At 41.8% G+C, this 15,743-nt stretch overlaps 1 protein-coding gene across 3 annotated transcripts in view; it reads left to right on the forward strand.

Annotated features, from left to right (window-relative positions):
* BTK (Bruton tyrosine kinase) overlaps positions 1–15,743 on the forward strand; it is a 300,928-nt gene that overhangs the window by 82,274 nt on the left and 202,911 nt on the right. For all 3 annotated transcript variants that reach the window (XM_072124772.1, XM_072124771.1, XM_072124773.1), the window contains one exon: positions 12,902–12,983. In XM_072124772.1, the coding sequence (XP_071980873.1) occupies positions 12,902–12,983 (82 nt within the window). The remainder of the gene's footprint in view (positions 1–12,901; positions 12,984–15,743) is intronic.

The raw sequence follows: 15,743 nt of genomic DNA on the forward strand, positions 1-15,743 counted from the left end.
TAATATCGGTAAATGATAAAAGTTTGCCAGTATATTTTGTGGATTACACAGCAGGGTGGCGACAAAGTTAACAAGTTTGATGTGGAATGCCCTGTAATAGCTCTTGGGCAGTGTGCCTTTTATCACCTAGGCTCAGCAGTTTGAGCACCGCCTGCTGTCGCTTAGCGACGGCACTGCTGCTGTGCCTAGAGCTACCGACTGATGGCGCCATGCCCACGGATGGTAATTCGGAGGAGGAGGTGGAGGAGGGGTGGGAGGAGGAGGAGGCATAGTATGCCTGAAAGACCTGGACCGAGGTAGGCCCCGCAATCCTCGGCGTCGGCAGTATATGACCAGCCGCAGGGTCAGACTCGGTCCCAGCCTCCACCAAGTTAACCCAATGTGCCGTCAGCGATATATAGTGGCCCTGCCCGGCAGCACTCGTCCACGTGTCCATGGTCAGGTGGACCTTGTCAGAAACGGTGTTGGTCAGGGCACGGATGATGTTGTCTGACACGTGCTTGTGCAGGGCTGGGACGGCACATCGGGAAAAGTAGCGGCGGCTGGGGACCGAATACCGAGGGGCGCCCGCCGCCATGAGGTTGCGAAAGGCCTCGGTCTCTACTAGCCTATAGGGCAGCATCTCTAGGCTAAGCAATCTGGATATGTGGACATTAAGGGCTTGGGCGTGCGGGTGGGTTGCACTATATTTCCGTTTCCGCTCCAGCGTCTGGGGTATGGAGAGCTGAACGCTGGTGGATGCTGTGGAGGATCGTGGAGGCGACGATGGGGTTTTTGTGCCAGGGTCCTGGGCAGGGGGCTGACTATCAGCTGACACAGGGGAAGGAGCAGTGGTGTGCACGGCCGGAGGTGAACGGGCTTGGTGCCACTGAGTGGGGTGTTTAGCATTCATATGCCTGCGCATACTGGTGGTAGTTAAGCTAGTAGTGGTGGAATCCCTGCTGATCCTGGTTTGGCAAAGGTTGCACACCACAGTCCATCGGTCATCCGGTGTTTCTTTAAAGAACCTCCAGACTTCTGAAAATCTAGCCCTCGCCACGGGAGCTTGACTACGGGCAACATTTTGGCGCTGATGCACCTGCTCTGGCCCTGCCTCTCCGTCTGGCCCCACCACTGCCTCTTCCAACCTGTTCTGGTCGAGGACTCTCCTCCGTCTCAGAAGCACTGTGTTCACCCGGCCTCTCAACCCAGCTTGGGTCTGTCACCTCATCATCCTCCGATCCCTCAGTCTGCTCCCCCCTCGGACTTCCTGCTCTGACAACAACTTCACCACTGTCTGACAACTGTGTCTCCTCATCGTCGGACACCTCTTTACACACTTCTTCCACTACGTCAAGAAGGTCATCATCACCCACAGACTGCGACTGGTGGAAAACCTGGGCATCGGAAAATTGCTCAGCAGCAACCGGACAAGTGGTTTGTGACTGTGGGAAGGGTCCAGAAAACAGTTCCTCAGAGTATGCCGGTTCAAATGCCAAATTTTCCTGGGAGGGGGCAGACTGGGGGGGAGGAGGCTGAGGTGCAGGAGCTGGAGGAGTGCCGATTTCGGTGACATGGGTGGACTGCGTGGAAGACTGACTGGTGGACAAATTGCTCGAAGCATTGTCGGCAATCCACGACATCACCTGTTCGCACTGTTCTGGCCTCAACAGTGCTCTACCACGAGTCCCAGTAACTTCAGACATGAACCTAGGGAGTGTAGCTCTGCGGCGTTCCCCTGCTCCCTCATCAGCAGGTGGTGTCTCACCCCGCCCAGGACCACGGCCTCTGACCCCTGCAGTAGTTGGACGCCCACGTCCCCGCCCTCGTCCTCTACCCCTAGCCCTCGGGTTAAACATTTTGAAAATGAAAGTTATAACTTTAATTTTTTTTTAACTTTTTTTTTGTGTTCTTTTGTGTTTTTTTTTTTTTTTTGTGTTTTTTAGTTTTTAAAACCAAACGATGCTATCCTATTGCTATGGCTATTTTCTAGCCAAGTATGAAAGCACACTGCTATGCCAGATGAGATGACGCTGAGTAAACGTAAAATAAAAAGGAAATGGCAGACTGTGCCTAATTGAAATCCAACCCCTAATAAATTTTCCCACTTCGGTCTTTGCGATGGATATGTGTGTCACTAAGCGCTAAACACAACGGTCGCAAGTCTCACTACAAATTCCTCACAATATGGTAGTAGATGCACTACAGCAAGGACAGCCACCAGCAGATCAACCAGAAATAAAATATATAACGCTATTGTAGGCGTAAGTAAGCCGTTTGGATTCTCCTATGGCTATTTTCTAGCCAAGTATGAAAGCACACTGCTATGCCAGATGAGATGACGCTGAGTTATTAAAAAAATAAACGTAAAATAAAAAGGAAATGGCAGACTGTGCCTAATTGAAATCAAACCCCTAATAAATTTTCCCACTTCGGTCTTTGCGATGGATATGTGCGTCACTAAGCGCTAAACACAAAGGTCGCAAGTCTCACTACAAATTCCTCACAATTTGGTAGTAGATGCACTGCAGCAAGGACAGCCACCAGCAGATCAACCAGAAATAAAATATATATAACGCTATTGTAGGCGTAAGTAAGCCGTTTGGATACTCCTTTGGCTATTTTCTAGCCAAGTATGAAAGCACACTGCTATGCCAGATGAGATGACGCTGAGTTATTAAAAAAATAAACGTAAAATAAAAAGAAACTGGCAGACTGTGCCTAATTGAAATCAAACCCCTAATAAATTTTCCCACTTCGGTCTTTGCGATGGATATGTGCGTCACTAAGCGCTAAACACAAAGGTCGCAAGTCTCACTACAAATTCCTCACAATTTGGTAGTAGATGCACTGCAGCAAGGACAGCCACCAGCAGATCAACCAGAAATAAAATATATATAACGCTATTGTAGGCGTAAGTAAGCCGTTTGGATTCTCCTTTGGCTATTTTCTAGCCAAGTATGAAATCACACTGCTATGCCAGATGAGATGACGCTGAGTTATGAAAAAATAAACGTAAAATAAAAAGGAAATGGCAGACTGTGCCTAATTGAAATCCAACCCCTAATAAATTTTCCCACTTCGGTCTTTGCGATGGATATGTGCTTCACTAAGCACTAAACACAACGGTCGCAAGTCTCACTACAAATTCCTCACAATATGGTAGTAGAAGCACTACAGCAAGGACAGCCACCAGCAGATCAACCAGAAATAAAATATATAACGCTATTGTAGGCGTAAGTAAGCCGTTTGGATTCTCCTATGGCTATTTTCTAGCCAAGTATGAAAGCACACTGCTATGCCAGATGAGATGACGCTGAGTTATGAAAAAATAAACGTAAAATAAAAAGGAAATGGCAGACTGTGCCTAATTGAAATCCAACCCCTAATAAATTTTCCCACTTCGGTCTTTGCAATGGATATGTGCGTCACTAAGCGCTAAACACAACGGTCGCAAGTCTCACTACAAATTCCTCACAATATGGTAGTAGATGCACTACAGCAAGGACAGCCACCAGCAGATCAACCAGAAATAAAATATATAACGCTACTGTAGGCGTAAGTAAGCCGTTTGGATTCTCCTATGGCTAATTTCTAGCCAAGTATGAAAGCACACTGCTATGCCAGATGAGATGACGCTGAGTTATTAAAAAAATAAACGTAAAATAAAAAGAAACTGGCAGACTGTGCCTAATTGAAATCAAACCCCTAATAAATTTTCCCACTTCGGTCTTTGCGATGGATATGTGCGTCACTAAGCGCTAAACACAAAGGTCGCAAGTCTCACTACAAATTCCTCACAATTTGGTAGTAGATGCACTGCAGCAAGGACAGCCACCAGCAGATCAACCAGAAATAAAATATATATAACGCTATTGTAGGCGTAAGTAAGCCGTTTGGATTCTCCTTTGGCTATTTTCTAGCCAAGTATGAAAGCACACTGCTATGCCAGATGAGATGACGCTGAGTTATGAAAAAATAAACGTAAAATAAAAAGGAAATGGCAGACTGTGCCTAATTGAAATCCAACCCCTAATAAATTTTCCCACTTCGGTCTTTGAGATGGATATGTGCGTCACTAAGCGCTAAACACAACGGTCGCAAGTCTCACTACAAATTCCTCACAATATGGTAGTAGATGCACTACTGCAAGGACAGCCACTAGCAGATCAACCAGAAATAAAATATATATAACGCTATTGTAGGCGTAAGTAAGCCGTTTGGATTCTCCTATGGCTATTTTCTAGCCAAGTATGAAAGCACACTGCTATGCCAGATGAGATGACGCTGAGTTATTAAAAAAATAAACGTAAAATAAAAAGAAACTGGCAGGCTGTGCCTAATTGAAATCAAACCCCTAATACATTTTCCCACTTCGGTCTTTGCGATGGATATGTGCATCACTAAGCGCTAAACACAAAGGTCACAAGTCTCACTACAAATTCCTCATAATTTGGTAGTAGATGCACTGCAGCAAGGACAGCCACCAGCAGATCAACCAGAAATAAAATATATATAACGCTATTGTAGGCGTAAGTAAGCCGTTTGGATTCTCCTATGGCTATTTTCTAGCCAAGTATGAAAGCACACTGCTAAGCCAGATGAGATGACGCTGGGTTATTAAAAAAATAAACGTAAAATAAAAAGAAACTGGCAGACTGTGCCTAATTGAAATCAAACCCCTAATAAATTTTCCCACTTCGGTCTTTGCGATGGATATGTGCGTCACTAAGCGCTAAACACAAAGGTCGCAAGTCTCACTACAAATTCCTCACAATATGGTAGTAGATGCACTGCAGCAAGGACAGCCACCAGCAGATCAACCAGAAATAAAATATATATAACGCTACTGTAGGCGTAAGTAAGCCGTTTGGATTCTCCTTTGGCTATTTTCTAGCCAAGTATGAAAGCACACTGCTATGCCAGATGAGATGACGCTGAGTTATGAAAAAATAAACGTAAAATAAAAAGGAAATGGCAGACTGTGCCTAATTGAAATCCAACCCCTAATAAATTTTCCCACTTCGGTCTTTTTCGATGGATATGTGCGTCACTAAGCGCTAAACACAAAGGTCGCAAGTCTCACTACAAATTCCTCACAATTTGGTAGTAGATGCACTGCAGCAAGGACAGCCACCAGCAGATCAACCAGAAATAAAATATATATAACGCTACTGTAGGCGTAAGTAAGCCGTTTGGATTCTCCTTTGGCTATTTTCTAGCCAAGTATGAAAGCACACTGCTATGCCAGATGAGATGACGCTGAGTTATGAAAAAATAAACGTAAAATAAAAAGGAAATGGCAGACTGTGCCTAATTGAAATCCAACCCCTAATAAATTTTCCCACTTCGGTCTTTTTCGATGGATATGTGCGTCACTAAGCGCTAAACACAAAGGTCGCAAGTCTCACTACAAATTCCTCACAATTTGGTAGTAGATGCACTGCAGCAAGGACAGCCACCAGCAGATCAACCAGAAATAAAATATATAACGCTATTGTAGGCCTAAGTAAGCCGTTTGGATTCTCCTATGGCTATTTTCTAGCCAAGTATGAAAGCACACTGCTATGCCAGATGAGATGACGCTGAGTTATGAAAAAATAAACGTAAAATAAAAAGTAAATGGCAGACTGTGCCTAATTGAAATCAAACCCCTAATAAATTTTCCCACTTTGGTGTTTGAGGTGGATATGTGTGTCACTAAGAGCTAAACACAACGGTAGCAAGTCCCCCTGCAAATTCCTCACAATATGGTACTAGCTGCAAATAAAAAAAAAAAAGTATAACGTTATTGTAGCCCTAAGAAGGGCTGTTGGGTTCTTGTAGAATCACTCCTGCCTAACACTATTCTAATAGAACAGCCTAACGCTTTCCCTGACCAGCAGCAGCTCTCTCCCTAGCGGCATCCAGACACAGAATGATCCGAGCAGCGCAGGCAGGGGCTAGTCTATTCCAGGGTCACCTGATCTGGCCAGCCAACCACTGCTATCGACGTGTAAGGGTACCACGTCATGCTGGGTGGAGTGCAGAGTCTCCTGGCTTGTGATTGGCTCTGTTTCTGGCCGCCAAAAAGCAAAACGGCGGGAGCTGCCATTTTCTCGAGCGGGCGAAGTATTCGTCCGAGCAACGAGCAGTTTCGAGTACGCTAATGCTCGAACGAGCATCAAGCTCGGACAAGTATGTTCGCTCATCTCTAATTACAACTGTATTTTCAGATAATCTTTTGTATGTACTTATTTATTTATTACTACTGTACTTATAAGTAATCTTCTGTCTGTTATCTTTACACTCCGGTCCACCTTACTGTCCTTAATGCTTCTTTTTTCCAGCAGATCCCCGGACACATCAGTACCTTAAACCAGACAATCTCATACATTCATGTATTTATTTTTATATATATAACATCCACTTTTATTTATATTTACATATTACTACAAACTACTCACCCCCTTTCCAACTCTGCATACACACACATTCATTCTCACTTACTCATACAATCATACCCACTGTTACATCAATATCTTCAACTACACAAAATATATGTATTTTTTCCCTCAGTCCAGCAAACTCACAGTCTGCTGGACAATCCAATCACTCCTACAGATCCTATTACCGCAACAAGCATCAACCTTCCCATTACATTCATCTGTCCACGGCACTAACGATCCTAATACCCACTGCGCATGCGCCTAGTTTCAATTTCATCCCTTTACATTTAAAGGGCTCCCGCTCCTATTGGACGCATACTAGGCAAACAGCATTCACCACCGAACCAAGTAAGTTTTTCCTTTTACCCCTGCGCCCCTATCTATTATTCTAACGAGGGGAACATATTTTCTAATCTCCTTTCACCCTTCAACAGCCGTCCTTTGCCTACCCTGGGTCATATACCTTACCCCGGCGCTCAAGGTAATTCTCCATCTATTTACATAATCAATATATACACCTTTCATGGCACCACCAACTCTCCACTCATCAACTGATTCATCTCACATCATTTACTCATTCTTCACAACCACATTACTATACACTATACTATATACTATGGATTATTTATAATTATTTCCCCAATTCCTAGCTGCCCTATCTACTTTGATGTATCTATATTTTACCGCTATATCCTATGTATTTATATGTGCATGCAAAAAATTCTTTTAGAAAAAATATATATATATTTTTTTAACCAACATTTATTAACTACTATTTTATACAACTTACTTGTTATGTTACTGAATATATGTCAATTTTATGTACTCAATGCATTTTACTATATGTTATTATATGTACCATATGGACTGTATTCTACAGACATACTTTTATATTCTGAAGTCTGTTTATGTACATACCTCCTAAATTACTTTTTACTATATTGTTTAGTATTTGTCACGGACCTGAGTAAGGGGGTAGACCACCCCCGAAACGCGTAGTCCTTTTACCAATCAAATAAATATCTTCTTGAACTTTGCAACCTGTGTCGGACATAGCCTAATTGGGGCAGCGCGGCTTAAACAAACCCGGGTTTTTCAAATCTGTATATCCTCCAGTCCAAGACAGCCCGGGACGCGCCATGCTCAGTGCTATTTTAAAGTGACACCTACTTGGACTACAGGATGAGCTAGAAGGTGTGGACAGAGATGGATTATCGTTGGAGCTCCTACTTTGGGTCCCCTGATTTTTCCTCTTCGGGGGACCCTGGAAAGAAACTACAATCCAAATGTCTCCTACATTCTATTGTATCGATGTCCTCAGGACACCAATACAATTGAAACTTGTGATACAGCAGAGATCAATAGGTTACTGCTCAAATTGTTATGTTGGCACTTTGCAACATAAAAGTGGGTTTTAGTTGTAGTTTGGGCACTCTGTATCTAAAAGGTTCCCCATCGCTGACCTATAGCATTGCCACGCCAATTTCTATTGAGTGTGCAAAAAGTATTTTGAGCCTTTACTGCCTTTACTGCGCTACCAGATGCAGACCGCTACCAAACACAATGCTTGCTGAAATTACTATATAGGAAGACAGATGGCCTCTGCACCCAGCTAGAGAAATAAGTTCTGACCAGAGGGGAAAAATTCCATATTTGGGGCATCCAACATAAAGATGAAAGTGTTGTACCACATAGCTGTTTGATGAAGGGAATGCTATCCATCCACATGTCCTTAAATAAGAAGGAGCACTCAATGGGTAAATACTCAAAATTGATGCCTATGGACTTGGCCCCATAAGTAGATAACCCGTCAAAACATAGTGAACCTTTCTTTTGGGATGACTATTCAGATATTACAGTAGGAGAGTGGCTGGAGTCAGCTGAACAGTTACAGGACAAAGTGGACTAGTTAATAGATAAAGGTAGAACGCTTAACTTCCTTCAAAACCATACCTTATCCACCACAGGTAAAAAGATCTATGGAAAATTTAAGACACCCAGAGACTACACATGGCTAGAGAAACAGATGGCTGGGGATCCACCCTTGAAAAGGAATACTAAACAAATTTATGCATATTTTCTTTCCCTACAGATAAATGGCTCCCCCTACTACATAACAAAATGGGAAAGGGATCTAGAGACCCAGTTCACTGTCGGTGAAATAAAAGGAATGTTAAAAGGAGCACACGGTTTCTCCAAATGTATATGTATACAAGAAAACTCCTTTAAACCACTAATTATATATAAAACCCCACATGTGTTACATAAAATTGATAACACTATTCCAGAGATATGCTGGGGGTGTCAGGGTACAGAAGGAGATAACCATCTATGGTGGACTTGCCCAGAGATAAAGAAATACTGGCAAGCTTGGGGCATTAAGCCGGCATTAAGAGGAATATCTAACTACCTTCCATGAGTAAGCCCCAGTCTATCGGCTATTACGAAGGGTATTTGGGTCCACACGTGCAAACTCCTTCTTGAGATCTAAAAATACACAGTATCGTGCAATATAATAAAATACAGCAAAGATGGTGATAGAATGATAATAACATTTTACAATGGTGGAAGAGTCACACACTGGGTCCATTGTATAGTATTGTTATATACTGTAGATGGCTATAGTCTTTTTAGAAATTATCATATAAATAAGAAAGGGGGAGGGGTATGTTTATATGTGAAACTTTTCCTCAAGCCCATCCTGTGAGATGTCATCGGTGATGAAAATAAAAATGTGGAGTCCCTATGGGTAGAGATAAAGGGAGGGAAAAAGAATACCGTATATACTCGTGTATAAGCCGAGTTTTTCAGCACAAAAAATGTGCTGAAAAACGTCCCCTCGGCTTCTACACAAGTCAATACGTGTAAAAAAATCTTCAAAAATGGACTAAAAAAAAAAATAAACTATTTACTCACCGGGTGGCCCCGATGCGCAGCGCTGCTCCCCCGATGTCATCGCGGCTCCTCTTCTTGCTTCCGCGCCGTCTTCTGTCTTCTTTAACATCACGTTGGGCGCCGCCATTGTTCTTCTCCCGTGCGGTGCCTAGTATGACGTCAGCAGCGGCGCGTCATACTAGGCGCCGCACGGGAGAGAACAGTTGTGGCGCCCAACGCGATGTTAAAGAAGACAGAAGACGGCGCGGAAGCAAGAAGAGGAGCCGGGAAGCCAGAAGAGGAGCCGCGATGACATCGGGGGAGCAGCGCTGCGCATCGGGACCACCCGAGTGTGAGTAAATAGTTTATTTTTTTTTTAATTCTGGGCTGACTGTATACTACTGGGGGCATGCTGTATATTACTGGAGGCAGGCTGGGGTGGCTGTATACTACTGGGGGCATGCTGTATACTACTGGGGGCAGGCTGGGGTGGCTGTATACTACTGGGGGCAGGCTGGGGTGGCTGTATACTACTGGGGGCAGGCTGGGGTGGCTGTATACAACTGGGGGCAGGCTGGGTTGGCTGTATACTACTGGGGTTAGGCTGTATACTACTGGGGGCAGGCTGGGTCAGGCTGTATACTACTGGGGGCAGGCTGTATACTACTGGGGGCAGGCTGTATACTACTGGGGGCAAGCTGTATATTATAGGGGGCTGGCTATATACTTGGCTGGGTCTGTGACCAATGCATTTCCCACCCTCGGCTTATACTCGAGTCAATAGGTTTTCCCAGTTTTTGGTGGTAAAATTAGGGGTCTCGGCTTATACTCGGGTTGGCTTATCCTCGAGTATATACGTAATTAAATATTACTAGGGGTTTGTTATAAGGCTCCAAATATAACTGAGGCAGCACATGAACTGCTGATAAGTCAAATAGATGCGGCATTGTGAAGTACTTAACATATGGGACTTCAATTACGCTGATATTGACTGGGGGGCAGAAACCTGCAAGTTCTCCAAAGGTAGCAGGTTTATTTCACAACAACAGACAATTAACTTTTGCAATTGGTCCTGGACCCAACAAGTGGGGGGGCATTGCTGGACCTTGTCCTAACAAACAAACCTGACAAGACGTGCATCAAAATTACATGTTGGAGGGAACCGGAGAAATAGTGTCCATAATATCTTTGATTTTGTATTACGCTTTACCAACAGCGTTCGTGGAAGGGCAAAAGACACTCTAAACTTCAGGAGGGCAAAGGGAAGACCGTATAGGCATAAATTGGGACAGGTAGCGATGAGGTGTTACAGGATTTTAGAGAGAAAAATAAATTCAGTAAAAAGCAGATAAAGGGCACAAAAATAGAGACCGAGAGAAATATTTCCCAAAAGAAATAATCCCAAATTATTTTTCAACTATATAAATGATAAGAAACTAAAAATGGAGAATATGGGCCCTCGGGGAGGTTATGGTGGAAGGAGATGAGGAAAGGGCCAATCTGCTGAATGTCGCCTTCTTGACTGTCTTTACCCAGGAAAATTCCCTGGTGGAAGGCATTATGAGGAATTATGTAAATTCTCTTTGGAATGTCTACAGTTTAACCCAGGAGTTTAATAACCACTAAAATAGAAAAATCAGAGGGGCCAGATAGCATACACCCCCAGGTTCTGCATGATCTATGTATCGTGATAGATGGTTATCAAAAGGATCAAAAAGTGACCCTGGAAACTACAGACCTGTGAGTCAACTTGTTGTGGGGAAAATATTTATGTTCTGATCCTGGGTTCCAGCATTCTCTCAATGCATCCAGGGAGACTGCTCTATAAAATGCATTGCCATTCCTCCCTTCCTGTAGGAATAATACAGATTTGCTTTTGCCAACTGGCAATTATTTAGCAATATCTGGATTTCTTTTAAATTTTTAAATTCTGCGGTTTGTCCGAATCAGTCGGGTTGTCCGACGTCCACGCCCCCCGATTTGGGTTGCATGCAAGCTGGCGCTGATACGCTACAATCTGATCGCGTGCGCCAAAAACCTGGGCAATTCAGCGCAAAATGAAAACATTTGGGAAACCTGACGGAAATGTGTCCGACGGACCCTTATATCAGATTTCTTGGCTCAGTATTTGATTTGACCAGTTGCTTGACATTCAGACAAAACTGGCTAGCAGGGGAATAGTGGAGGAAGACTCTGTCTATTTTCCGGTAACTAAACTGTTAGCAACCCAGTGTGGGTGTGGTGGAATTCTTATAAGTCCGCCAGTAATAAAATAAAGAAGTGTTCAGACTAGTAAGGACCAAATGTTACCTAAAACAAAATCACACTCATCAGCATATCCTTATTTAAAGGGTATGGCACTGAAGAATTGTCCCAGATGTTACAACCCTATAACTTAACCACAAAATTTTTCTTGTTTCTACTATGCTTTTTCCCATACAGTTTAAGTTTTTTTTCACAGAACTAGTATTTCCTGCACCTAGTTATGTCCAGGTTATTATGCATAGAAGTAAGGGGACTCCTTCAGGATAAACAAACAATGCCCCTGACCATAGAGATTGTAGGTTCAGATGTTTTTTATGACAGTTGGGAGTCTCCTAAAGCCCCCCCCTTCATGGGGGGAGGCTGTTCTGAGTAATTACCTACTTAGATATACTATAGACTAGCTACAATACACTGCTTGTAGGTTGATTATGAACACTGCACTGGTGTTTTGAGTACTCCAAAGCATAATAGAAGTGATAATTTCATAGAGTTGTCTCTGTGTGGGGCTAAACAATGAAACAAAAAATTAAAATAAAATACATACGGTATGTATGGTATTGCTACAACCAGAACAATGTCAATAATGAAACTATTTTTATAGAGTAATAATGAATAATGCTGTAAAAAATAAATACAATTTTTTTTGTTATTTTCCCCATTTAACCCCCCCCTAAAAAGTTAATGAAGAATAGTATTTTCTTCTGCATAAGATAAGCCGCAATATGGAAAATTAAATGAAAGATATAAAAAGATGTTTTATCATTGAAATATTGAAAGTTAGTATCATCGCAATCACAGCAACATGCAGAATATAGAAAATTCAATATTTATGCCAGAAAGCAAAAAGGGTTAAGAATGTACGCAACAAATGTTAACTACTCCAAAATGGTGCCATTCAAAGACACATAATGGCTTGCAAAGAGCAATTTCTCGATCAGCTACATTATTAAAAGGAATTGGGCCACATTTCTAATGCAGTCTACAGCAGAATTCTGACATAGACTGCACATAAATATGTGTGCAAACTAAGTTGCACATGTATTTATGAAGTGTTTGCACTAGTATTGTGTACTAGGCGACACAATCCCGTGCACAGAAAGAGGCATTCGGTTGCATACTCACACTGCCCGCAGAGGCAAAACAGAAAGAAATGTTGTGCACGTACCTTGAGTTGTTTAGGAATCACAATCTTTTAACTTTCTTGACTGTTGAGTCAATGTAGTAAAAAGTTCTGGACCATATGCAAGCCTGGTAAAGTATATTTTTCCATTGCAAACCTTAGGACCTCAAACTTATATGGTTTTATATTAAATTACTGCTTTCTTTGTTCTCTAAACCTCAAATTATGTTTACAGGTAATGTATGATGATGGACCACTCTATGTCTTTGCTCCAACAGAGGATCTGAGAAAACGTTGGATTCATCAGCTACAGCATGGTATGGTTATTTTAAAAATAATAAACATGTATAATAATAATTCTTTATTTATGTAGCCCCATCCACTTCTGCATTGCTTTAAAAATCATAGGGTACATATAAAAACAAAAGACAATGGGAGTCCTGATCATGTGAGCTTACAATTTATGGGGGTTACTTTTCAAGTCAGGCTCATTGCGACACTCAGGCTCATTGCAGCACTGCCCTGCTTATCAGATTAATTTTTTTATTTAACTGTATTTTTATTAAGAATATAAAGTTTCATACATTTTTCACACGTATTGTCACTTTCGTGTTTACAAGTCAGAGTAAGGGCTAACAATGGCCAACGCAATCAGTAAATCTACTTTAACTCAACAGTTTATGTCATCAACAGAAAAAACAATATTTCTTTTACTTGTAAAATACATATTTTAAACTAGGATCATGCTCGTTCGGCGCAGAAGATAAACATAAATCACTTACTAACCCGTACTGGGTTGCAATTCTTGAATCTCAAATTAACATGGAGTCAATTATTTTTGAGTTTTGGTCCACAAATAGAAGTGATAACGATAGGGGGTTGGTTTGGGATTCATTTAAGGCCTTTTTTCGAGGAATATATAGTAAAAACATCATCTATGCGAGAAATAGCGCTAGGGAAAGGAAATTGAAAAAATTATTGGATGGATCAGAGAGAGCTTTGTGGGAGGTTCCTACTGAGGAAAATAGACAGAAAGTGAAAGAAGCCCGAGATTGGCTTCAGGAGTTTTTAAAACAAAAGGCACAGCACAAAGTTTTTTTCCAGGGCCAAAAATATTTTGTGGAAGGTAGTAAACCCGGTAAATTTCTAGCAGACATGGTACAAACCTCTAAGGCAAATTGTAAGGTTATCTCTGCGATTATGGAGGAGGGGGAACCATAAGGAGGGCTCCGGGCCAGATTGTACAGGTGTTTCGAGAATTCTATTCTAATCTTTATAGCGAGGCGGGAATTGATATGTTTTCGGAGAGGGTCCCATTCCCCACAATAGCCTCATCCCAAAAAGAATTTATGGACTCGGAGTTGACCTTGGTGGAGATTTTGGAGGCATTGGACCCTTGTGTTAGAGACTCCACTCCTGGTCCGGATGGGCTCCCTTTTAGTTTTTACAAAAGATACAGGAAAGAGATTCTTCCATATTTATTAGATACATTTAGAGCAGGGTTTGTTTCAGGGTCACCCTCGAAAACATTGGTAGAAGCAAACGTCACTTTGATCCCAAAGAAAGGAAAAGATCAGTTGGAGGTGGGATCTTACCGCCCAATATCTTTATTGAATACAGACATTAAAATCCTTGCCAAAGCATTAGCCCTCAGGCTTCAAAAAGTAGTTATGGACATCGTACACACTGATCAGAAGGAGTTTATCCCAGATAGAAGGATAAGTGAATGTATGTTGAAGATATTTTCAGGTGCATGCTTCTGTGGCTTGGATTGTAAAGTCTCCAAATTTTTACAAATTTGTATAAAACTTCAAAAGTTCAACTTATCTGTGTACACTGGAGGAGGATTGTGAGGAAGATACATTTGTGGGTTTGAAGCTGTACACTATCAGTACAACAATTGAATGTCAGAAGAAGCTGGTACTGCAGCTTCAAGTAACCAGACAAGTAGCACTACAGCTGATTCACTGAATCCAAGAACAGTGAGATCCAGGTCTGGCTGCCAATTCAGTTTTATACTCAGAATGGCTGGCACTATATTCTTTCCCACCTGGTGCAGAAGATTGATGTCACATAGCAGAAATGATCAGTCTATTTCCTCCAATTTGAAGATGGAGATAAGGATATCCAGAAAAGTCCCTTGAGTCACCAAGGGGAAAATGGTACATTGCAGCTTCTTCATGTTTAAGCCTTACTGCTGACACTCTGCGTAACTATTGGCTATTGGGGTCAGCATAACCATTGGCTATTTGACAATTTTTTTTATTGTACTAGAAATTGATATACAACCGCCATTAGTACTTTAAACATATGGATTTTATAAAAAAAAAAGCTCCTATCTCAATTTGTACAATTTTTACAAATTTTTAGATTTTTGGGTTTTACCAAAATGATTATAATGAAATACTACTGGGTGCAATGCAAGTGGACAATAACAGAAGCCATAGAACGTCCATTGAAATCAATTCTCATTTCAATATATTATTTAGACTTATACTTTAGACTGTTATAATCATATATAAAACATATGTCCGTTACAAATGTGTTTCAAGCAGCTACCTGGACAAGAAGAGGTTATTGTAGGAAAGTGCTATTTTTAAAGATTGGGAGCTAAGAGAAATGGAGTCACAAACATTCAGCATGAAATTTAGAGTTTAGAGAGTTACAAGAATGTTAGAGAAGTGTCGGTAGGCGGGATTTTAAGACTGGCGTTTAAAATGCCAGACTTAATAAATTCCCCCTATTGTTTCTAGAGCTAGTGCCACCCGTTCTACCATGGCCACTGTGAAAGGGACAGTGTTGTCCATACACAGGCTGTCACCACCCTTATTACTCTGGTCATGCTGTTATCACTCTCATTAGCCACTGTTACTGGCACATTTGTCTTTTAAATACCTAACATATTAATCTTTAGCCTGTGTGTAAGAGCTCACTAATATTTATCACTTGTTTGATGACATGCTAGGTGATAAAATTTAGTTGGGTTGAAATGCCCCTCTCCATCTTTATATAGCACTGCCCTTTTTGGGGGTTTTAAGATTGTTCTGGTGTGCGCTTAAAACAGTCATAAAATTGAT

The sequence above is a fragment of the Engystomops pustulosus genome, chromosome 9, assembly GCF_040894005.1.
Source record: "Engystomops pustulosus chromosome 9, aEngPut4.maternal, whole genome shotgun sequence".
NCBI lineage: Eukaryota > Metazoa > Chordata > Amphibia > Anura > Leptodactylidae > Engystomops > Engystomops pustulosus.